Genomic DNA, 23986 nt, shown 5'->3' with positions numbered 1-23986 from the left:
ACCCGCACCCCTGCCCCCCGGCCCCCTCGCTGTGCCTCTCCACAGCGGTCCTGCCAGGGGTCCGCAGGCCTTTTTCCAGAGAGCTGCCCTTGGCTGACCAAGCCACTTGCCTGCGAAGGTCCACTCCACCCCACTGAGGGGCAGTCAATGACTCAGTGATGGAGACCTCACAGGTGCCTGCTGAACGTACCCCCACCATTAACCACAGGCATTTGGGTCCCTGCTTCAGGCTCTGCTGAAGACCCGATCTGAGAAGCTTCTCAAGTTTTGGTCGCAGCCGGAGGCTCCCATCCCAGCCTCAGCTGCTCTGCACCAAACTCCTTACGGAGCCCACGCCCCGAACTTCCCCATATTCGGCCAATGGAAACGCCATCCTTCCCGCTGCTCTGGCCAAAAGCCTGGAGGCCACCGTTAGCCCCTCTTTCCCATGCTCCACATCCAATGGGTCACTTCTTACGTCCCCATCGCGACCGCCCGGGTCCGAGCCAGCACTGCCTTCCGCTCAGCTCACGCTCAGGTTTTTCACAACGTGGCAGCTGGAGGGATCCAGTAGTCAGGGCCCTCTCCCAGCGGCTCCCACCTCAGCAGGAGTAGAAGCCTCACGCTGGCCTAAGCCGTCGGTGCTCGTCCCACCTCATGTACTAACACCTGCCAGACTTATCTCCTTCCGTTCTCCCCCTGCCCACTCCTCTCCTTGGCCTCCGTGGCCACAGGGAGCATGTTCTCCATGTAAAGCATTGCACATGCTGTTCCCTCTGCCTGGCATGCTTTTCCCTGAGACCCGCTTCCCCAAAGTCTGGCCGTGATGTCGCCTTCTCAGCGAGGCCTTCCCTGCCCATCCGATTTAAGACTCCAGGCCTCATCTCCAGGCCCCCTTGCCCGCGGTCCTGCTTAATTTTTTTCCCATAGCAATTAACACTCTCGATAGTTTATATACATTTGTTCTTATTTATTTGTTGTCTGTCTCCCTTAGAGGACGTAGGCTCCGGAGGGCAGGGATTTTTTCCCCGTCCTTCTGCACAGCGTTTCTAGTGCCCCCGTCAACGTCTAGCATGTAGTAGGTGCTCAATAAATATTTATTGAAAAAAATGAATGAGACCAGACCCCCTCTGCTTTCTTCCATTTCCAACTCTGAGACTTGCAGCTGACTATGGTGCCTAGGGATCGACCGACCATTGTTAAGACTTTGGAGATGCAGAAGTGTGGGGCAAAAGCCACATTTCTGGAGTCTGCACTATCTACCCAGCTTCTCTTTCAGTGGGTGCCAGAAATGGTGCGGGTCAGACCACTTGTACGCTGTCACGGGGTCGGGGGGGTGTGTGGAGAAGTTTGGCCTGTGTCTTCCACTGTCTTCCTGAATCAGGGCATGGGGATAACGGAGTCTAAAACCTGAAAGAGCAGAAAGCCCAAAATAGGTTTTCACAATTACCTAATTTGAGGAGTATTTTTCTTATCAAAAAAAAAAAAAAATTGTGGTTTTCTGGGGGGAAAAAATGGAGGACTGTGCTTCCAACCAAAATAGTGAGAAAGGCCCGTGTGAAGGTGGGAGGCGCGTGGGGAGGCAGGTGTGGTCACGGGGAAGGCAGGCTCGCCCCTTATTGTACGCAGTGAGAGACGAGGCTTCCCTTTCACTTCGCGGAGTGAAGAGAAGGCTTTGAGGTATCAGCGACGTGGGCTACTGGGGAAAGGCAGACAGAATCTGTGTCCCCTGGACATCCAGGGGCTTCTCTTTGCCGTGGACTAGCCGGTCTCCTCCAGCTCCAAGAGGTCATCCACGTATTCCAGAACCTCTCCCTGTAAGAGACGACACGACATGTCTGGTAAGTGGGTTACCTGACTTTAGAAGTGCTGGTGAGCCAAGACTGTTTCTAAGAGGCCGCTGCCAGCTGCCTGTGTGGGCTGGAGCAGCCCCTCCCCCTTGCCCTTGGGCCCAGAGGACCTGCCTTCTAGCCGGGAGGGGACCTGGCTTCCACTCCTTGGGAACTTGGAGCCAAGGGCTCTGCAACCCCCACAGATGGCCTGTGTGAGGGAGGGGGGCAGTCCAGCCACCCTCTGAAAGAGCCGTTTAGAGCCCCCCTTTCTGGGCATCCCCCTTCTTGGTAGTTAGTCCACAGGAGCACTCTCTGTCTGCTCCCTTTCTACACTGACCAGCAGATCATGAGCTTTTCAAGCACTAGGACCAGGACCCGGGTGACTTTCCTTCCCTAGAGCCTGGAATGGACATAGTTGGAAACCTGCTACAGGAAGAGGGTATGTGTGCGTATCCCTGGTGTGGCCGAAGCAGTCACTCCGTTCACAGGACGGTCTCTTGGGTGTCGTGGGACCCACCTGCCCACGGTTAGTACCAGGAGCGCGCCCGCTCCCCGCTTCTGCAATCAGCCTTAAGCCTCAATCTGATAGCCCAGCACACTTTCTCGTTTCCTCCCTGCATTGAATTCTCTCCCACGACACACCTGGGCCACCAGCTGAGGACACCCATTTTCTTCCGTGCCAAGAATGAGCGAATCACCAAGCAGGCCGAGTCTCACTCCCATGAGAGCCAGCCCCCCCGTGAGGGCCAGCTTGGCCTCCCTCACAGAGGTCACCATCACAGGCCAAGAGCCTCTTTGCTCCTTTTGATATTTTACCACACTTCCTGTTATAAGCTCTCAGCATCAGAGAATAGTTGGGAAATCTCCCGAGCGCGTCAGACACAAAAGGGGGGGGTCTTATTATTTTCATCAAATATTTCTACCGTATCATGCCTGAGATTGGAAACTAAAGTGACAGAAGTGGAAGACGACTGATCGAACAAACGATGTTTGCTTCCATTGCCTTCTGGGCCCCAAAAGGAAAACACAGTAGAGGGATTCTATGTATGGCCATGACAGCTGTTCCCAGAGTTACTGTTTCTCGCGGCGTGGCTGCTGTGACATAGGGGTGTGGTATTATTTGCTCTCAGCTCACTAATAAGTACCCAAGGCAATACAGACGAGAGAAACACTACCCCCCCTGTGGCCTGTTATAGCGGAGGCCTTGCTCAGACCTTTCGGGTGCACCCGTCCCCCAGCTGCTGGGAGTGTTACTTGCTGACGGCTTACAGCTGCCCCTTCTCTGGACAATTGGCCTTGGCCAAAGGGAGCAGCCCTACCGGGGAGTTTGCACCCCAAGCCCTCCAGGCTGCCAACCGCCAGGGAGAGGACGATAAGGTGCGTACGAAATGCAGGAAGAGCTCTGTGGTACAGTTCGTGCCCCGGAGCTCCCACGGGATCAGGCTGAGCTTGACTCTGGCGGAGACCTCATATTTTCATGGCTCCTTCCCCTGCCCCTCACTTCTTTCCCTCCTGAGAGCACTCCCTCTCAGTAAATCACTCCTGCAAACTGTAATCTATTTCTTTTAGACCTTCCCGAAACAAATAACCATCAGATCCTGAAACTTGATGCGTTCATTTCAGCCTGCTTTATAAGGTTTCTGAAACTATAATAAGCGTCTGCAAAATTCTTAACAAGTGTGCAAAACTTTCAGGAGCTCTTACAACACATTTCAGGATAATAAAGGAGAAATCCCCTAATATCAGTAGCTGAATCGTACTGACGTTTTGTCTCAATGTAGCATTTTGGCCTTTGGAATCTTAAAGATTAAATTAATAATTTTATTGTATTGATTATACTTATTTCTTTGATACATAGAAATAACCCAATATGATTTGAAAATAAGCTGAAATATAATTTGATATATAGAAAAGAAAGTCGCTTGCTCACGGTTCTAAAGCTTTGATTAAGAAGCTAAATGCTTCTAGGACCTTCGACAGACCTCTTTCTTTATCATGGCAGTGTCAGGTCCAAGAATTCTAGGAATTTTGAAGCCTAGAATAATTCTGGTGAGCAATGGATGATTACTAACCAGCTGTGTGACTTTGAGCAAGTTACTCAACCTTTCCGAATTTATTTCCTCATCTGTGATGTGAGAGAGCTTGAGTGAATATCGTAAAAGTTCTCCTGTTGTTCTAACACCTATGATTTTTCTAAACATATTGTTTCTGTACATCAAAAGCCCTCATTCATAGCCTTAGACCCAGGAATCCCACCCATGGGAATTTATCCTAAGGAAATGACCAGGAAAAAGGTAACCAATGTAGTCACAGCTGTGTTATTTGTGAAAGCAAAAAGTTGGAAGCAACCTAAAATGCTTATAAAAACAAAAAGCTCAACTTTAAAAAATCCATACCACGGACTGTTAGTCACTAAAAAGTCATGTTTAAAATAAACATTAACTAACAAGGTTAACGAAAACCACACGATCATCTCAATGGATACAGAAGAAAGCAACCGACAAAATTCAACACCACTTCATGATAAAAACATTTGACAAACTAGGAGTAGATGGGGGAACTTTCTCAACCTGACGAAGGGCACCTACCAAAAAACCCACAGTTAACAGCATTCTTAATGCTAACACCAAATGTTTTCCTTCTAAAATTGGGAACAAAACAAGGATGTCCAATCTCTCTCTTTCTATTTGACATTTTACTGGAGGTTTTAGTCAGGGCTATTAGCAAAGAAAAATAAATAAAAGTGATCCAGATTGGAAGAAAAGAAATAAAACCACTTCTATTCATAGATAACATGATCTTGTATATAGAAACTCCTAAGCAAAACCACACATACACACAACTATTACAATAAACAACTTCAACAAATTTGCAGAATTATAATACCAATATTCAAAATCAACTGTACTTCTATCTACTAACAATGAACAACTGAAAACAAAAATAAGAAAAAATTCCATTAGCAAAATTTCATTTCTTAATGAAATGTAAGAAAGCATTATTGAAGGAAATTAAAGGGGACCTAAAGAAGTAGAAAGACATCCCATGTTAATGGATCAGAAAACTTAATACTGTCAAGATGTCAATACTATCCACAATCCCTATCAAAATAACCAGCATTCTTACAGAGCTAAAACAAACAATCCTAAAATTTGTATGGAACCAGAAAAGACCCTGAATAGCCAAAGAAACCTGAAAAAGAAAACCAAAGCTGGAAGCATCACGATTCTGGACTTCAAGATGTATTACAAAGCTGTAATCATCAAGACAGGATGGTACTGGCACAAAAATAGACACTCAGATCAATGGAACAGAAAAGAGAACCCAGAATTGGACCAACGTATGGCCAACTAATCTTTGACAACACAGGAAAGAATATCCAATGGAATAAAGACAGTCTCTTCAAGTGGTGGTGGGAAAACTGGACAGCGACATGCAGAAGAATGAACCTGGACCACTTTGTTACAGCATACACAAAAATAAACTCAAAATGGATGAAAGACCTCAATGTAAGACAGGAAGCCATCAAAATCCTAGAGGAGAAAACAGGCAACAACCTCTTTGATCTCAGCCGCAGCAACTTCTTACTTGCCATATCTCAGGAGGCAAGGGAAACAAAAGCAAAAGTGAACTATTAGGACCTCATCAAGATAAAAAGCTTCTGCACAGTGAAGGAAACAATCAGCAAAAATAAAAGGCAACCGACAGAATGGGAGAAGATATTTGCAAACGACATATCAGATAAAGGGTTAGTATCCAAAATCCATAAAGAAGTTATCAAGCTCAACACCCAAAAAACAAATAATCCAGTGAAGAAATGGGCAAAAGACATGAATAGACACTTCTCCAAAGAAGACATCCAGATGGCCAAGCAACACATGAAAAAATGCTCAACATCACTCATCATCAGGGAAATACAAATCAAAACCACAATGAAATATCACCTCACACCTGTCAGAATGGCTAACATTAACAACTCAGGCAACAACAGATGTTGACAAAGATATGGAAAAAGAGGATGTCTTTTGCACAGCTGGTGGGAATGCAAATTGGTGCAGCCACTCTGGAAAACAGTATGGAGGTTCCTCAAAAAATTAAACATAGAGCTATCCTACAACCCAGCAATTGCAATACTAGGTATTTATCCAAGGGATACAGGTATGCTGTTTTGAAGGGGCACATGCACTCCCATGTTTATAGCAACGCTATCGACAGTAGCCAAAGTATGGAAAGAGCCCAAATGTCCATCGACGGATGAATGGATAAAGAAGATGTGGTATACACATTTTCAATGGAATATTACTTGGCAATCAAAAAGAATGAAATCTTGCCATTTGCAACAACGTGGATGGAACTAGAGTGTATTATGCTAAGCAAAATAAGTCAGAGAAAGACACATATCATATGACTTCACTCATATGTGGAATTTAAGATATAAACAGATTAACTTAAGGGAGGGGAAGCAAAAATAATATAAAAACAGGGAGAGAGATAAACCATAAAAGATTCTTAAATACAGAGAACAAATTGAGGGTTGCTGGAGGGGTTTTGGGTGAGGGATGGGCTAAATGGGTGATGGGTATTAAAGAGGGCACTTGTTGGGATGGAGCACTGGGTGTTCTATGTAGAGGATGAATCACTAAATTCTACTCCTGAAATCAGTATTACACGATATGTAACCAACTTGGATTTAAATTTTAAAATAATAATAATTTTTTTAAAAAGATGTCAATACTATCCAAAGGATCTTCAGATTTAGCCCAATTCCTATAAAAAATCCCAGCTGCCCTTTAGAGAAATTGGCAAGCTGATCCTATAATTCATATGGAAATGCAAGGGACCTAAGAGTAGCCAAAACAATCTAGAAGAATGAGATCAGAAGACTCACATTTTCAGTTTCACGATGTACTACAAAGCTACAGTATTCAAGACAGTGTGGTACTGGCATAAGGACAGAAATCTGGATCAATGGATTAGAATTGAGAGCCCAGATTTAAACCCTCAGATTTATGGTCAGTTGATTTCCAACAAGGGTACCAAGACAAGTCAATGGGAAAGAAAGTCTTTTCAACAAATGGTGCTGGGACAACTGGTTATCCGTATGTAAAAGAATGGAATTGTACCCCTACCTCACATCCTATGTAAAATTAACTCAAAATAGATTGTAGACCTAAAGTCTTAAAATTATAGAAATCTAAAAAAAAATAGTAAAATTTCATGATCTTGGATAAGGGATAGTTTCTTAGAGATTGATACCAAAAACACAAGCAAAAAAGAAAAAACAGATACATGGGATCCCATCAAAATTTAAAACTTTTATGCCTTAAGACACCATTAAGAACACGAAAAGAAAACCCACAGAGAATATTGCATGAGAATATTTGCAATTCATGTGTCTGACAGAGGACTTATAACCAGAATAGATAAAGAATTCTTATAATGCAACAATAAAAAGAAAAGTAACCCAATTAAAAAAATGGGCAAAGAGTGCGAATAGACTGCACATCTCCCCAAAGAAGATATACAAATAGCCAGTAAGCATATGAAAGAATGCTCAACATCATTAGTCATTAGGGGAAATGAACATCAAAACCTCAATGAGATACTATTTCTTACCTGCTAGGATGGCTAATATAGAAAAGACAAACAGGAGAAGGGCTGACAAATATGTAGCCAGTTGGAAATTTTATACATTGCTGCTGGGAATGTAAAACGGTGCAGCCCCTTTGGAAAACAGCCTGGGAGTTTCTCAACAAGGTGACCATAGAGTTACCATATTACCCAGCAATTCCCCTTCCACATATGTACTTTTGGTACGTAAGAGAATTAACAACCTTTGTCCAAACGCAAATATGCCCACAAATGCTCATGGTGTCATTATTCAAAATAGCCCCAAAGTGGAAACAACCCAGTATAAATGTCCATCAACAGAGGAACAGGTAACCAAACAGTGGTATATCCACACAGTGGAATACTAGTCAGCAATAAAAATGGAAATTCACATGTAACATAATACATATTACAACATGGTTGAACCTTGAAAACATTATGCTCAGTGAGAGAAGCTGGTCACAACAGACTACATACCCTATGATTCCATTTATATGAACGTCCAGAACAGGCATATCCATAGACACAGAAAGTAGATTAGTGGTTGCCAGAGGCCGGGGGCAGAGATGGGGGGGCAGCGGGCAGAGGAGAAAGAATGGGGAATGAGACCACTAACAGGTTTGGGATTTCTTTTGGGGGTGATGAAAATGCTCTAAAATTTGATAGCAGTGATGGATGCACAACTTTGTGAGTATACAAAAACACACTGTATTTGTACTTTAAAAAGGATAATTTATGGTGTGCGAATAATATTTCAATAAAGCTGTTCCAGAAAAACATAACAAGGGAAGCTTCTCATATTACAGCGTTAAATGGAAAAGCCATGATATCTATTACAATTGGGTTTGTAATGAATATGTATTGGAAAATGGGTAGAAAAAAGTGGAGGTATACATCTCAAAATGTCAGTAGTGGCTTCCATTAGGAACTCAACTCTCCCTTTTTTTCAATATGGTTTTCTCCACGTTCCAAACAACAGCAGCCAACCCTGTTTGTATCAAGCCAGCACCCCTGCCTTTGCAGCATCCTTGTGACCTTATCTCAGGCTCTGCTTCTCAGACACATGCCACAACGATCACCTCCTGGTCTATAAATCACTTCCACACGCAGCATGGTATTTCATTTTCCCAGCCGTGTGAGGTCCCCATTATTTGTCCCATTTTATAAATGAAACAGTGAAGCTCTGGGAAATCCAATGAGTACCAGTGACAGGTCCACCCCGTGCAAAAATTCGGTTTTGTGCACCGAAAACAAATCCCATGGTATCTTACTTAGAGGTGCTCCACCAAAAACCAGGGCAGTGGAAACAGAAGATCCGGAGGGCCCGGGCCCCTGGGTGCAGCCCACCGACTCAGAGGTGAGGGGTCAGGCCAGGATACGCTCCAACAGCCGGCAAGCCCGTAGGCTTAGGCCTTAGGAAGCATGTTCTGGTTTGTTTCAAATGCATCTCTCTAAATACCGCCCCTAAGGACTTTTCTGTGACTAGGCTGCCCCACCCCAAAATGCTCCGAGAGCAGCGAGAGCGGCAGAGCCTTTCTCAAAAAAGGAGTCAGCTGAAATCAGGAATTTCAAGCGGTCTCCGAGAACGATAAAATGCCGCCCAGCAAGGACCTAATTAACAAAAAGAGAAAGAAAAAAGATAATAATGATATCACAGAGAAATCGGGATGAGGGTTTCCAAGGGTGTTGGGAGCACTGAGTAATTGAGAATCCACTGTGTTTTTATAAAGTTAAAACATGATGTCTGGATGACGTCTAGGATGGGTCCCTCCACACTCACCGTCAGGACATGTGGGGCTGCAGCCTGGGTTTCCTAGAAAGCCGTCTTTCCCCTCCCCAGAGCTCTCTGACTTCCACTAAAACGCCCACAGAGACTGTATTCCTCCGGGTCCCCTTCTGTTTCAGGGACGACTAGGCTTCTAGTGACTTCCGCGAAGATGTGAGTCATATTTTCTCCGAGCCAGACGTGTGCTAACCGTGCAAACTCACCTCATCATCATCCACTATATTTTCCTTAGCAAAGTCATACAGCTCTTTCTGGAGCGTAGTTACGTTGAAGAACTGAACTGCTTCCTGTTCAACACAAACACAGAACAGTTTTTACGACCAACCTTTCCATGTCAGAACCGGGAGGAGGGAGAAACAGGTATGGACTTCTTTCGGGGGCGATAAAAATGCTTAAAATTGGACAGTGGTCATGGTCGTGCCACTTCGTGAATGTGCTAGAAACCGCTCAACTGTACATTTTAAAAGCATGAATTTTATTGCATATGAACCATATCTCAATTAAGAAAGAGTGGCCAGGGGCGCCTGGGTGGCTCAGTCAGTTGAGCGTCCGACTTCGGCTCAGGTCATGATCTCGCGGTCCGTGAGTTCGAGCCCCGCGTCGGGCTCTGGGCTGATGGCTCAGAGCCTGGAGCCTGCTTCCACTTCTGTGTCTCCCTCTCTCTGCCCCTCCCCCGTTCACGCTCTGTCTCTCTCTGTCTCAAAAATAAATAAACGTTTAAAAAAAAATTAAAAAAAAAAAAAAAGAAAGAAAGAGTGGCCAGCCCCAAGTGAGTAAGAGAGGGGGAGAGACAAAGAGAGAGAAAGCGTGCGGGTGTGTTGGCTGGGGAGCGAGGTACAAAGGAAAACGTATGGATGGCAGACAGGAAAGCACATAAAAATCCCAATGAAAATACAAGTTAAGGGCAGAGGCCAATTTAAGAAGCTTTTTTACAAGTAATATAGGAGCACCTGTGTGGCTCAGTCGGTTAGGCGTCTGACTTCGGCTCAGGTTGTGATCTCACAGTTTGTGAGTTTGAGCCACCCAGTCAGTGCCGGGCCTGCTTTGGATGCTCTGTCCTCCTCTCTCTCTGCCCCTCCCCGGCTCGCACACGCGCACTCTCGCTCCCTCTTTCTCTCTCTCAAAAAAAAAAAAAAAAAAAGAGTAGGATATAATCCTGGAGTTCCTGGCAACAGACGCCAAGCTGGGCCTGTCCATCAGGGGAATTAAATGATGCCTTGGAGGTGCAAAAAAATAAGCAGGCGTAGGAATGTGACACGGAAAACGTTCACGAGAAAGACGAAGCAACGTGCACAAGAGCAGGTAACGTGTGACCCTGTTTCCATAAAATCAAAGACACGCACTGTGCACATGAGACGTGTGTAGCGGTAAGGCAGGGCGTAGGGAAAAGGCACGGGACTTTGAAGGAACTTCACTTTCCAAGTAAAACATTCTATAATGTTTGAAACTGGTAGTTGTTACTGATTTAGGAATCAGAATAGAGCGGTAAAATGTTCAAGGACAAAACAACAACGACAACTAGAAAAACAACAGAAGAAAAGGAGTTCCCCTTCGTTTCTGCAATAACTCTTCGTCTTAAGATGCGGAACAGTATCCTGAAAGTGAGAATGAAGAGGAGGCCAGGAAACGTGATGCCTGGCGCCCCGATACCTACTGGCCTGGGCTGGAAATGCTCGTCCGAGAGGCCCCACTTGTCCCTGTGGTACTGGTAATACACCAGGTTCTGCTGCATGACCTTGTCACTGTGGTCAAAGAGCAGGTAGCTGACCGCACAGGGGGCCGCGTTCTTCAGGTCGTTCACTGAGGCCGGGGAGAAAAGAGGAACAGGAAATCAGCAAACCCTGCCCTGAAATTGCCCTCACCAGCACAGCCGCCTAAAGGAAACGGCCATGAGCCAGCCCCTTGGGCACATCCCCTCCTTGGGAAAGCCTGTGACGGACCAGAATCACCCCTGGGCAGGCAGGTCACAGACCAGGTCTCCAGAGCAGCCTGGGGAGTGGTTTTCAAACACGGAGGTTCCTCGTGAGGCAGACGCCTCTGCAGAAATGTCTATTAGACTGCACTTCGGGATCCACTGACCTGGGCTGGGAAGGCTGGGTTCCCAAGGCCTGGACTGTCCTCCCGGGCTGAGGAAGGTAGGGAGCACGTGCCCGGGTCCCCTCCGGATGGCACCACCATCGCCAGATCCAGGCAGCCCTCCTACAGCTAAACCAAAGCTAGGAAACCCAAAAGGCGGTGGGCCCTCTGGGCCGGAAAAGATGTGAAGTCACCTGGTATTGACATGTCCTGGAAACTGGGGTTCCCACCTCTAGCATCCCTCATTAGAGTTGCCCCACCTCCGATGGCACCTTCAGCATAGAGGATCTGCAGGGGCTGGGGTTTGTTTTGGGGGTGGGGGTGGGGGCAAAGGGAAAGAGGTGATAAGCCACAAGCCCCCGGGGCATTTATCCTGACACATTGCACTCCAATTTACAACCCAGAACACTACCCTTGCTAAAAGCTCAGCTTGGCCAGAGTAACCAAAACTTGGGTATGAATAAATTGTGCCACCTAGTGGCTGTTTCCTGTGACAACAACCTTAAAACCTGTACTTAAGGGCACAGGCCATTCACCAGGTCTAGAAGGCTGGGAAAGGCACTTAGGTCAAGGCCTTTTAGGGCTGGGGTTCAAGTATAAATGACACCTGCCCTCAAAAACTTTAGTGTGGCAGATAGTGTAGAAAGAGTTCACAACAGGGCCGACTTTCAAGAAGCCAATTTCAAGAAGTAAACGTTAACTCATACTCTTTACCTATAAACCCGGAAAGCAAAGATTTTCTTTCGAAGCAGCAAGCAGATGTAAAGGTTTTGGTCTGCCAGTGTTCAGAAGTCATTGCCACAGTTTCCGAGATGCAGGGTGATTTCCTGAGCATGTGAGAATTTCGAGGACCCATGAGCTGCCAGAGCCTGGATGTATCCGGAACACTCCTAAACTCCTAGTGTTCTGGCCCTGTGCACACAGCACCAAGCCGGGCTCAGAGGGCTCGGAGACCTGATCGATCCTTCCCTGGGTTTCAAAGTCCAACAGGGAGGTACCAACAGAGATTTTTGTGAAAATGAAATAAATACTAGCTTATTAAAACAACAACAACATCGGGGCGCCTGGGGGGCTCAGTCGGTTAAGCCTCCGACTTCGGCTCAGGTCACGATCTCACGGTCCGTGAGTTCAAGCCCCGCGTCGGGCTCTGGGCTGACAACTCAGAGCGTGGAGCCTGCTTCAGATTCTGTGTCTCCCTCTGTCTCTGCCCCTCCCCAGCTTATACTCTGTCTTTCTCTCTGTCTCAAAAATAAATAAACATTAAAAATAAATAAATAAATGGGGTGCCCAGGTGGCTCAGTCGGTTGAGTGTCCGACTTCAGCTCAGGTCATGATCTCACAGCTTGTGGGTTCGAGCCCCACGTCCAGCTCTGGGCTGACGGCTCGGAGCCTGGAGCCTGCTTCAGATTCTGTGTCTCCCTCTCTCTGCCCCTCCCACTCTCACACTCTGTCTCTCTGTCTCTCAATAATAAATAAACATTAAAAAAAAATTTTTTTTTTAAGTTGAAGCTGGGTGATGGGCATACTACCACTCTCTCTAATGTATGTTTTTAAGTTTCCAGGGTGTTTAAAAAATGTACATGACAGGGACGCCTGGGTGGCTCAGTCAGCTGAGCATCTGACTTCAACTCAGGTCATGATCTCACAGTTTGTGAGTTCGAGCCCCGCATCGGGCTCTGTGCTGACCTCTCAGAGCCCAGAGCCTGCTTTGGGTTCTGTGTCCCCCTCTCTCTGCCCCTCCCATTCTCACACTCTGCCTCTCTCTCGAAAATAAATAAACATTAAAAAAATTTTTTAAACACAAAACTTCATCCCTGCCCTCTGTGCAAGGGGAAGGACACCTGATGAAGCCACACCTCACCCTCCTCTTGACCTGAGATGTCCCAAGCAAGGGACATTTCAGGACACTTCACTGCATCCTTAGGTGAGGTTCAGGCCGTCGTAATGGCAGGTTCACTGACGGAAGGGGCCATTTCCCTTCCTCACAGAGCTCTGGAGTAAATGACTGCTACACAGCCTTCCCAGGGACAATCTGGGAAGATTACCAAATTAAAAATTTACCTGATTACCTGATTACCAAAATTAAAAATGTAAATATATATATGTATACACTCACATATGCACACATAGAAGAAAAATCTTTTTTTTTTTTTTTTTTGGTCCCTTTTTTAACCTTCAGCAGGCAAATCTTTCAGAGTACCCTCAAGAGGACAGGAGGTGGGGTAAAATGGCAGGTGGCCGTGGCAGGACAGCCACTCAACAAAGCACGTTGATAGAGGTTTGTCACACGCCCGTGTACGAATACCCCAAGCATTCCACACCTGTCAACCCATTGGCCCCTCATGGCAACCTCAGGAGGTTAATACAATTGTCTCTGATTTACAGATGAGGACCCGAGGCACAGAGAAATTAGTAAGTGACGCAGCTGACATGCGCCCTGAATCACCAGGCCTTGCCACCTTTTTGTGGGAGGCCCAGCAACTGGGGCTGTCGACATGACCTTGACAACTCCTCTCAACAGCCACAGGTAAGGTAGGGTTAAAATATCTTAACCCTATTTTTTACAGATGGGGAAGCTGAGTCTCAGGACTGAGCACCTTGCCCAAGCTCTCATGGAAGATAATTACTTACATTTATAATAAGCAAACTGCAAATAATGATACATGGTGGCCACAAACTTCTCCACGGGATAGCCTCCTACGATGGGGGTGAGGTTCTTTTCACACTGCATTTTGCATTCCAGGACTTCTACATAATGATCTGAAAGAATACACACAGATTTTCAGAGCAGTACGTTCATTCGTTCCTTTTTCTTTTCTTTTTTTCAGTTTTTTAGTTTTTAAGTAATCTCTATACCCAGCGTGGGCCTCGAACTCACCACCCTGAGATCAAGAGTCACATGCTCCACCAACAGAGCCAACCAGGCACCCCTGCATTCATTAGTTTCTTAAAACTACTTCTGCCCCCCTCTCCTCATGATCCCGGTAAAAGGTAAAGATAATCAAGGTAAAATAGTTCAACAACAGTTATGATAAATGGGCTGAAATCCTTAATATACAAAGTTCCTCAAAGTCAGTAAGAAAAAGACAAACACCCAATATAAAAATGGCCAAAGGAGGTTCACAGAAAAGAAATTGTAAAAATGGCTAATAAACATTGTGAAAATATGTTATACTTCATTTGTAATTAAGAAACACAATCCAGGGGCGCCTGGATGGCTCAGTCGGTTAAGCGTCCGACTTCGGCTCAGGTCACGATCTCGCGGTCTGTGAGTTCGAGCCCCGCGTCGGGCTCTGGGCTGATGGCTCAGAGCCTGGAGCCTGCTTCTGGTTCTGTGTCTCCCTCTCTCTCTGCCCCTCCCCCGTTCATGCTCTGTCTCTCTCTGTCTCAAAAATAAATAAACGTTAAAAAAAATTTTTTTTAAAAAGAAACACAATCCAGGGGCACCTGAGTGGCTCAGTCGGTTAAGCTTCTGACTCTTGATTTTTGGCTTGGGCAATGATCTCACGGTCGGTAGGACTGAGCCCCGAGTCAGGCTCTGTGCTGAGCAGGGATCCTGCTTGGGATTCTCTCTCCCTCCCTCTCTCTCTGCCCCTTCCCCACCCACACACAATCCCACCTAAAATATCTTAAAGCGTTAAACTGGCAAATAAAAATTTGCTTAACTGAAGTATGGTGGACACACATACTACATCAGTTTTAGGTGTACCACATGGTCATTGGACACGTCCGCAAGTTAAATTGGCAACATTTTTAAAATTTGATAACACTCAGCATTAGAGGGAAAATGGTGAAACTTACAGTCTCATATTCCCTTGATAGAAGCAAAACAGAAACACACTTTTTGGAGACAAATTCGGCAAAACGTATCAAAGTTAAAATACACAAATTCTCTGACCCACCAGTCTACCTCTAGGAAATTTTCCTTAGACGCAGGCACACCCAGGCACTGTTTGTAACAGCAAACAGACTTGGGAATAACCTAAATGCCAATCAACAGGCTAGTGACCACTCAACTCTGATACATACAAACAATGGAATCTACACAGCCTTTAAAAGAGAAGAGGTAGATTTAAATATAACAACAGAGCGAGATGTCAAAGACTACATTTCCCAGCCTCCCTTGCAGTTAGGGTGGGGCCCTATGGGTAATTGGGCCAATGAACCGTGGATAGCAACAACTAATGCGTGCCACTTCTGGGACTGGTCCCTAGAGTCTCCCACATGATCCTTGGTCCTCTCCCCTTTCTCCCTTCACACAGTTAGAAGCAGAAGACTCCAGGATGACGGTACATGTTTTGTTGGCCGAGACGGTGGAGGACAGGCACTCTCCTACATTTTTGGTAGGAATACAAAAATGGTACCTTAACGTACTAAATAATTTACAGAGACATTTACTCTTTGAACTATCTATCCCACTTGTGTTGGCTTTGAAAACATACCCCTACACTTAGCAAAAAAAACAAACAAACCCTAAAGTTCCCCCTTAGCAAAAGATTGGGCCAAACCAAATGTCCATCAGGTAACTGAATAAACTGGGGCATATTATTCCCACCACCCCTCGATGGAGTACTCAGCAACAATAAAAAGAAGGACTATCTCCACGTGCTAGGTAAGGTATATTGCTAAGTACAAAAAACCAAGAACAGAACAGTGTGTAAAGTATGGTACCTATTCGGTATGAGAGAAGTAAACATAAAAATACAGAAAAAAATATACATGTGTGTGTCTATTTTCCTTTATAGAGAAAAAAGAATCAGGCAAGAGTCTTCAATACATGCTAAATCAGGGTCGCCTGGGTGGCTCAGTCGGTTGGGCGGCCGACTTCGGCTCAGGTCATGATCTCGCAATCCGTGGGTTCGAGCCCCGCGTCGGGCTCTGTGCTGACGGCTCAGAGCCTGGAGCCTGTTTCGGATTCTGTGTCTCCCTCTCTCTGACCCTCCCCCGTTCATGCTCTGTCTCTCTCTGTCTCAAAAATAAATAAACGTTAAAAAAGAAAATTAAAAAAAAAATACATGCTAAATCAGTATACATGTGGTAGTGGGGGAGGGGTGGAGACAGAGTTTAACGGACAACAAATTGTCTGAGTCTTGAAGTCTCTCTTCGCAAATTACTTATTAGTATCAAAAGGAAAAACAGTATCATAGAGAGACTGGAAACTGGAAAGTACCTTAACCAGTGCTTCAAAATTAACGTCACCAGTAAGGGGCCAAAAGATACCACGTACATTTGGATGTGATACCCTGAGAAGCATACTTCCATAACGTTCCAGCCCAAAGTGCGTAACCTGAATGTAATTGCGAGGACACACAACAGAAACTCAAACTGAGGAATAGTCTATAAAGTGAGTGGCTTATAGTCCTAAAAAATATCAATAGCATAGGGGCGCCTGGGTGGCTCAGTGGGTTAAGCTTCCGACTTCGGCTCAGGTCACGATCTTGTGGTTTGTGGGTTCAAGTCCCGCGTCGGGCTCTGTGCCGACAGTTCAGAGCCTGAAGCCTGTTTCAGATTCTGTGTCTCCCTCTCTCTCTGGCCCTCCCCATTCACGCTCTGTCTCTTTCTCCTTCTCTCTCAAAAATAAATAAATAAGCGTTAAATAAATAAACCTAAAAGATGACCAATTTGTTACAATATTTTTGGAACTTGAGTATGTTATGCTAAGTAAAAGAAGCCAGTCCCAAAAGGACAAATACTAATTCTACTCATCCGAGGTACCTAGAGTAGCCAAATTCATGGAGACAGAAAGTGGTTGCCAGGGGCCGTGGTGGGAAGAGGGCGGGACCTGGGTTCACTGGGTCCAGAATTTCCGTTTGAGAGGATGAAACGGCGGGAGGTGGCGGTGGCTGTACGACAAGGGACTGCACGCTCACAGATGCGAACATGGCAATGTTCTATATCACGTGGGTCGTGAGTCGCTCTCGGCCCGCTTTTATTTTTCCGAAAGCCTGTGGGGAATCTGTGACTGGGCAGGGCTGATCTGGCCGACCCCCTTTCCAGGCCTGTGCTTGGACACCGTACTCAGTTATTTTTCCAGAAGCCTGGAAAGTCAAAGGCGGGTCTGCGTGGGTTACATATTACCTCCCCAGCTACCCAGTCAGAGGGACGCTCAAACGTCCCCCAGAGGTCACTGCAGGCACCAGGAAGGCACGCAGATGCCACACGAGGCTGTCCCGTTGGTCCCTGGTCCAAACCAAAACGCCACCAACCTGCTATGGAAAGATAGAAGTCCTTGAAGTCCTTGATCTCCCTGGAGCCCTCGCAGGCCGCCAGACACTCGTAAAAGGTTTTGAAGAAATCGGGAAGGGCCAGCTCCATGTCTGTGACGGACGTCCTCCAGTTCTCGCCATTGTAGGCCCGCACGGCTCGGACGAACAGGCTCTGGAAGGCACGGTGGAGGGGGCGGGGAGCTTGCAGGCCTGAAGGAGGCAGACCAGCACGGAGTTCTGCTCTCCTCAGTGCCCAGAAAACCACGCCGACCCTTAATCACACATAAGCCAACCGGGAACTGACTTCTATCTGGCTTTTTCTGTCCTGTGTACAATGGTACCTTCTCATCTAATTCAAAAAGTAGGAGGGGCTGGATAATACAACCAAATTCAGATCAAGAAGAAAGGAAAAACTTACAGTGACAGAAATCGGAGCAGTGCCACCCCCGGCTCCCCCCCCCTCCCGCCCCCCACGATCAGGGGTTGGGACAAAGGCTTGACTGGAAAGGGGCCTGAGGGAGCATTTTAGAGGAGATGAAACTATTCTATAGTGTGATTATGGTGGTGCTTACACAATTGACACCTTCCCCCCAAATCATTGAATTATACACTTAAAATTGGTGAATACATTTCAAGCAAGCTATCCCTCAGTAAAGCTGATTTTTATTTTATTATTATTATTTTTTTTAACGTTTATTTATTTCTGAGACAGAGAGAGAGAGCATGAACAGGGGAGGGGCAGAGAGAGAGGGAGACACAGAATCTGAAACAGGCTCCAGGCTCTGAGCGGTCAGCACACAGCCTGACGCGGGGCTCGAACTCATGGACCACGAGATCATGACCTGAGCCGAAGTCAGACGCTTAACCGACCGAGCCACCCAGGCGCCCCAGTAAAGCTGATTTTTAAAACTGAACCGAAGAAAACACATAAGCTCGACAGCAGGTGGCAGGCCCCCTCCCCAACGGCTACGTATAAAATAGGAAAGCCACTACGCTGGCTGCTGGGGACGGTGGCCACCTGCCTGGCGGCGGAAAAGTCAAGGGACTTCTGCTCATCGTCGACTGGACCAGACAGAGAGAAGTAACGGGGGCTGAGGAAGCTGCCTCATCTCAGAAGAAATGAGCAGAGATCTGGGATGCATACACGACCCTGCTAGTGTGGATGCTGCAGGACGGGCCGGGACGTAAGCAGGGAATGCTCCCCTCGGGGTCCTCTTCCAGCTGCTCCAGAACGGGGGTATCCAAGGGCCACCCCTCAGACCTGAGCTTCTCGCCAAGCTTCAGGTGTCAGCTCACACGGCAAGACCTCCCTAAACCCCCCGGGCAGGCAGCATCCCCTGCAAATGAGGCCTGCAGAGAACTGAAGGCACCTTGCCCGGGGACGCGAGCAGCAACCCCAGGCAGTCGGCTCTGCAGGGGCAGCAGGGCGGGGGCGACAAGAAGAAAGCCACATGTGGAGAGGGGCCCCTGGGCACACAGGAGGGCAGCCCCACCACAGCCGGGCTTTTGAACGGGGTTTTTGGAGCCCTAGGTTTCCTCTCACGCCCACCTACGTGCCCAAGAGATCCCACCTCCCAAAGCTGCTCCTTACCAGAGACCGGTGATTCCTTTTCTAGAGACCCCATCCATAAAGGCTGGAGGGTCAGGGACCAGGCATAGGAGGGCGGGGGTGCAGGCATGGGGCGGAGAGCCAGGAAGTGGGTGAGGTCTCCGACCCAGCCGCGGCGACCCCTTCCCTCTCCCCAGACCGGCTCTCGGACACCAGCGGACGAGCATGAGCCGCCACCAGTCCTTTAAAAGGCTGGAGGATTCTTCCCTGGAAAACTGAAGGGCCCCCAGAATAGAGACTTGGAGGGTCCCCACCAGTGAAAAAGTGAGCTTGCAGTCTGGTCACACTACAGGAAACCCTGGGCCTTGGTTGCAATCTACCAGCTGCCCATGGACACCTTCAACACATCCCTCTGTTTTCAACCCGGCCCTGCCCTCCCTTAGGACCCATGCCCCCCCCCCCGCCTCCGCCCACGCTCGACAGGTCCAGACAACGGCAAGTGCTCACAGGGGTTAGGTTCTTCCCCACTCCCTCTCATCAGACTCCCCCCTGCAGAGGCAGAGATTCCAGTAGTCTCTAATCTGTCAAGTCAGTCCTCCACGCTCCCCGATTCCCTCTCCACCTCAGTACATATGGTGTGTGTGTGTGTGTGTGTGTGTGTGTGTGTGTGAAAAGATGTCTTCTAGTCTCATCAGAAACTGTGTGTTTATTCCTCTATCTTAAAAACCAAATGATCAAATGACCTTATTTCTAAAATACAGCATTTAAAGGAAAGATGGCTTCAGGTGCATCACAGAACGTAAAACCTCACTCTTAAGTGGGTCACCGTTATGCGAAACAGTCCATCGTTCTTGTTGCCCTAATATTCATCAGTGTCATCAAAAATCCTAGAGGCCCTTAGACGTCAACAGCTGTTCATCCAGACCTCCTCCTTCAGCCACTCACGCTGCCACTGTCGGCTGTGTGAAAACCCACTTATACCTCATATGACTTGGTTTCCAAGTCCTTAATGTAGTCCTCGGCATCAGGCAAGCTCTTGTAATACGCCATGTTTCTCTTCATCATTTCGTCATCGGGATGCTTCAGTAGAAAGGTGTGAGCGGCGGCAATGGCCTTTGGGAGATTATTTGCCTAAGTACAACGAAGAGACGTGACATCTACTCAATGGAAGATGAACAGTGATTTTTGCAAAACAAGAACGTTCAGTCCTGCAAGTAACTCTGTGTTTCAACACAGGGCTTCCAGCCGGGGGTTCGTTGACTTCCATGGCCCATGAAACCTGCACTCTCTTGCTCTCCTGCTTCCAATGGGGGCCACCAGTGAGGAGCCCCAGTGGGAGCCCGAAGGAAGGCAAAAGGGTGAGGTTGGATTATTTAGCCTCCTGGCTCCCTCCCTTCCGTCACCTTGGGCTGCTAGTGCCCCTTAACTGAAGGCCACAGCTCCTCTCAAGGCGGCCCTCTCCACACAGTCTCCCTCCTTCCTGCGTCCTGAACTGTCCTCACCCTCGCCCTTTTTGGCCAAGGGGTGCTCACACTTACCATCACTAGCCTTTGTAAATAACCACGCTCAAACGTTCCTCCGACTACCCAGTATGACTACGCCACGCCTTCTGGAAAAATACATCAGTATTTTCCAAGATACGTATATGTTCCTAAATACATTAATATTTTCCCACATGTCTTACAGAACCTCCTGCTCACCATTCTCGATGACCCCCATCACCGTTCCCTTATCCATTCACTCGGCAAACATTCGCTGAGAGCCTCCTGCCTGCCAGCCGCTGCTCTAGGAAGTGGGTCTGTAACAACGAGCAAAACAGGAAAAGAAAACCCCTGCCGCCATGTACCCGTACCCTCAAGTATGCTTCCCGATCTCCTGGCAACATCCATTAAGGTGTGTGGCCTGGGAGCTTCAGGCAGGGCACCCTCGTGGACAGCGACCAGGAAGGCAGAAGTCCTCGGGGAGGAAGCGTGTGTTGGGGTGTGGGCTCCAGCAGGCGGGAGGGCAAGGATGTGGACGCCCCCCTGGGCGGACACGCGACCCGCAAGCAGAGGGCCCCCACGCTGACGTGTCGTCCCTGGCCGTCCCCGGGAATCATGGCACAACCTCGCTGTGGGGAAGCGGAGGCACCCATACATGTGCACGGAGCCTCCTTCAGCCAATCCAGAGGGCCGCTCAGAGGTGGGAGTGAGGTTTGCAGACAGAAAACAAAGGGACACTTGGCACATCCTGGAATTCTGCGCATCAAAGGGTAGCGTATATCCGTACGAAAGTGCCCCAGGATTGGCACCAAGTCATTTGGAGACGAGGCGGCAGCTAGGCCGGAGAAGTAACGAGGGCAGACTCCCGGCTGTCAGCGCTGGCATTTCGGAAATGCCCGTGAGTGGCCCGTGTGGGAATGCCCTTGCAAGAGCTCTACAGAAGGCCTTACGCTCCGGGCCGGAAACAGGCAGGCCCGCAGGAAGGGAGGAGGTATGAATGCAGCCCTTTACAGCATTTGCCAATGAAATGAGACTCTCGAATTCTCAGAAGGGCACTTAGAAAAAAGGGCACAGAATGGGATCTTCAAGGCCGCTAACTTAGGATCTGAGTTTTATGGAAGCCCTTCCTGGAGAGGAAAGGGTGGTGTATTCCCTTCAGGTCGGGCTCTGCCCGCTGAAACGTGGAGCCACATCTTGGCAGCTGAACCTCGCACAGAAACCCAGGCAGGTTCCGGAGAAGGGGGAAGGAGCACTACCCTCCCGTGAGCTCCTGAGAAACAGCCACCTGCACGGGAGGACCCCAGCTACCTCCCTATGAGCCACTGCTCAATGTGGTGACAGGGGGTGGGGGCGTGGGGAGAGAGTCCTGGTCCCGGCAAAGGGTGGGCTAGGAGTGCCTGGGACGGGGCCCGCTCTACCTGCTCAGACCTCAACAGTCATTCGGGATTTGATCAAGGGCGGGGGCCCACTTTTTGCTCAGCCTGTGGGGACGGTGAGCATTTCGTGGAAATGCGGCCATGGAGAGAACCCACGGCTGGGGACGTGGACCTAAGATAGGCAATGACCTAAAACCTACGTGGGCTTGCGGGCCATACCAGGAGCCCCTTCCTACAAAAGCACACATCCATACCTCTTTGCCTCGCTCTGACAGGCCAGCCCCACCATCCCCATCTGTGTGTTCAACTCAGGCATTTGTCCTTAATCACCGAAACAGAGGCCTGCAAATCAGAGTGGCACAATAACACCTGCTCAAGTCCTCCCACAGCAGGCGGCACTCAGAACCAGCCTAGGGTTTCAGGTGCCAGGCCGGATGTATGGGCCTGGCACACCATCATTTGGTCCCCACCCATTTGGTCTGAAAATAGAAACATCGCTAAGGAAAAAAATAAAGCATACAGTAACACCACCTAAAATCACTTCTTCAGTGATTTTCAGTCGAAGCAACTAAGTGAAGATTCTGGCTTACTCACAAAACTCTGAACCTTTTCCTGTCCCATAAGAGATCTCAAAATATCAACACAGATGCTATTTTACTGACTTTTAAGTAAAGGGTTTTGAAGAGTAGCTGTGACCACCCCGACCTTTGAAGATGCCATGCCGAAGGAGAAAACCTTTGCCTTCTGGTCACATTAAGGAAAATCCTTTCCCTCCTCCCTATGTATACCTTTTGTTTCAAATTCCTCTGTATAGAAAAGAAATCAGCTTCTACTGTTCTCCAGTTTTAAAAATAAAACATTTCCCCCTTGATTATATGACTCAAATTCGGTTCAGACAGTAATCTGGCAAAAGCTATACAAAAAAGAGAAAATTAAATGAGTCACTTTTAGCTTAAAAATAGGGATGGTGTGAGCCAGCCATCATTTTTCTATGTCCTGGAACTTTATCCCCTGGTTTTATTTTAAAGCTTATTTTTTTTTATTGCCAGAACAAACATTCACAAAATCGAGACCTCGTACAAAAATGTAAGCATAGAAATAACTCAGGTGTTCACCAATTTAGGGTTTCACGCTATTTTATTACTCTTATGAGCGCAGCATAACACGGATTTGTTTCAGAAATACGAAAAACAGACCCTGCAGTGCAAAGACTCAAAGCAAAGACAAAAGCAAACAACTTCTACCTCCAGAGTCTGGAAAATGCCATGAATCTAGTTTTGTAGTCGTTAAAACAAATGCATAAACGCAATATATTCCTTTGAAAAGCGTTTCCAATTAGGTAAAGCAGAAGCTGGGCTTTAGGAGGGCTTCCTTGGCAAAATCTGGTAAAGACCTGCCAAGTTAAAGTCACTTTGTCCAGTAACAGGCAATTGAGCCCATCCTTAGAACTTGTGGGTCCCCTGAGAAAGGCCTCAGAGGGTCAAGAATCGCAATTTGTGGCTATTTTTAGCCAGCAATCACAGGATTTAAGCAGCCGCAAAGGAGGAAGTCAACCGCGTTAAATTCTAGACGGAAAAGAGCGGAGAGGACCAACCCGGATGAACCACAGTGCCCCGTTCTGCTCCTCCAGGCAGGCGTGCGTGCTCCCAAGGAGACTCTGCCCCGGCCTGGCCTCAGTTTCCTTCTCTTTAAGAGAGACTAGGCGGCAGCTCAGGTCCTCTTCCCCTCAATTACTGAAAGCCGCCACTGGAGACAAAAAGGGGTTTTCATGGTACACACAGAAAAGGAGAGTCTGTCAAATACCCGGTAACATTCATCAGGCACTGTTGCGTGGCAGACACTGCGCTAGACGCTCTGTGTACGAATTCCCTGCCTCAGAACAACGCTTCCAGAAAAGCATTTGCACCTCTATTTAAGACGAAGAAGGGGAACAGAAGTTGGAGGCTTCCTTTCGCAGGGCTGGGTGGGAGCAGGCCGGGTCAAGGAAAGGCGGGGCCGCCCAGACGGAGGGTCTGGGCCTGGGGATGGGGCGGGGCCCGGGCCTGGGGGCGGGGCCCAGACCTGGAGATGGGGCGGGGCCCGGGCCCGGGG

General features: G+C 47.7%; 1 protein-coding gene across 3 annotated transcripts in view; it reads right to left on the bottom strand.

Moving 5' to 3' along the window:
• Positions 1–928: 928 nt before the first annotated feature.
• The window catches only part of CRTAP (cartilage associated protein), a 23815-nt gene continuing 757 nt past the window's right edge, over positions 929–23986 (bottom strand). Inside the window, exons 2-7 of one of the 3 annotated variants that reach the window (XM_049629069.1) lie at positions 20020–20169; positions 17490–17661; positions 13915–14043; positions 10862–11007; positions 9411–9494; positions 929–1794 (exon numbers count right to left, since the gene is read on the bottom strand). In XM_049629069.1, coding sequence (XP_049485026.1) covers positions 1741–1794; positions 9411–9494; positions 10862–11007; positions 13915–14043; positions 17490–17661; positions 20020–20169 — 735 coding nt within the window. In that variant the 3' untranslated portion in view covers positions 929–1740. The other 2 variants (XM_049629071.1, XM_049629070.1) reach the window with 2 other exon arrangements.

This window comes from Panthera uncia, chromosome C2, assembly GCF_023721935.1.
Source record: "Panthera uncia isolate 11264 chromosome C2, Puncia_PCG_1.0, whole genome shotgun sequence".
Taxonomy (NCBI): Eukaryota; Metazoa; Chordata; class Mammalia; order Carnivora; family Felidae; genus Panthera; species Panthera uncia.
The sequence above is the reverse complement of the archived record's forward strand: the minus strand, read 5'-3'. Positions and strand labels throughout refer to the sequence as shown.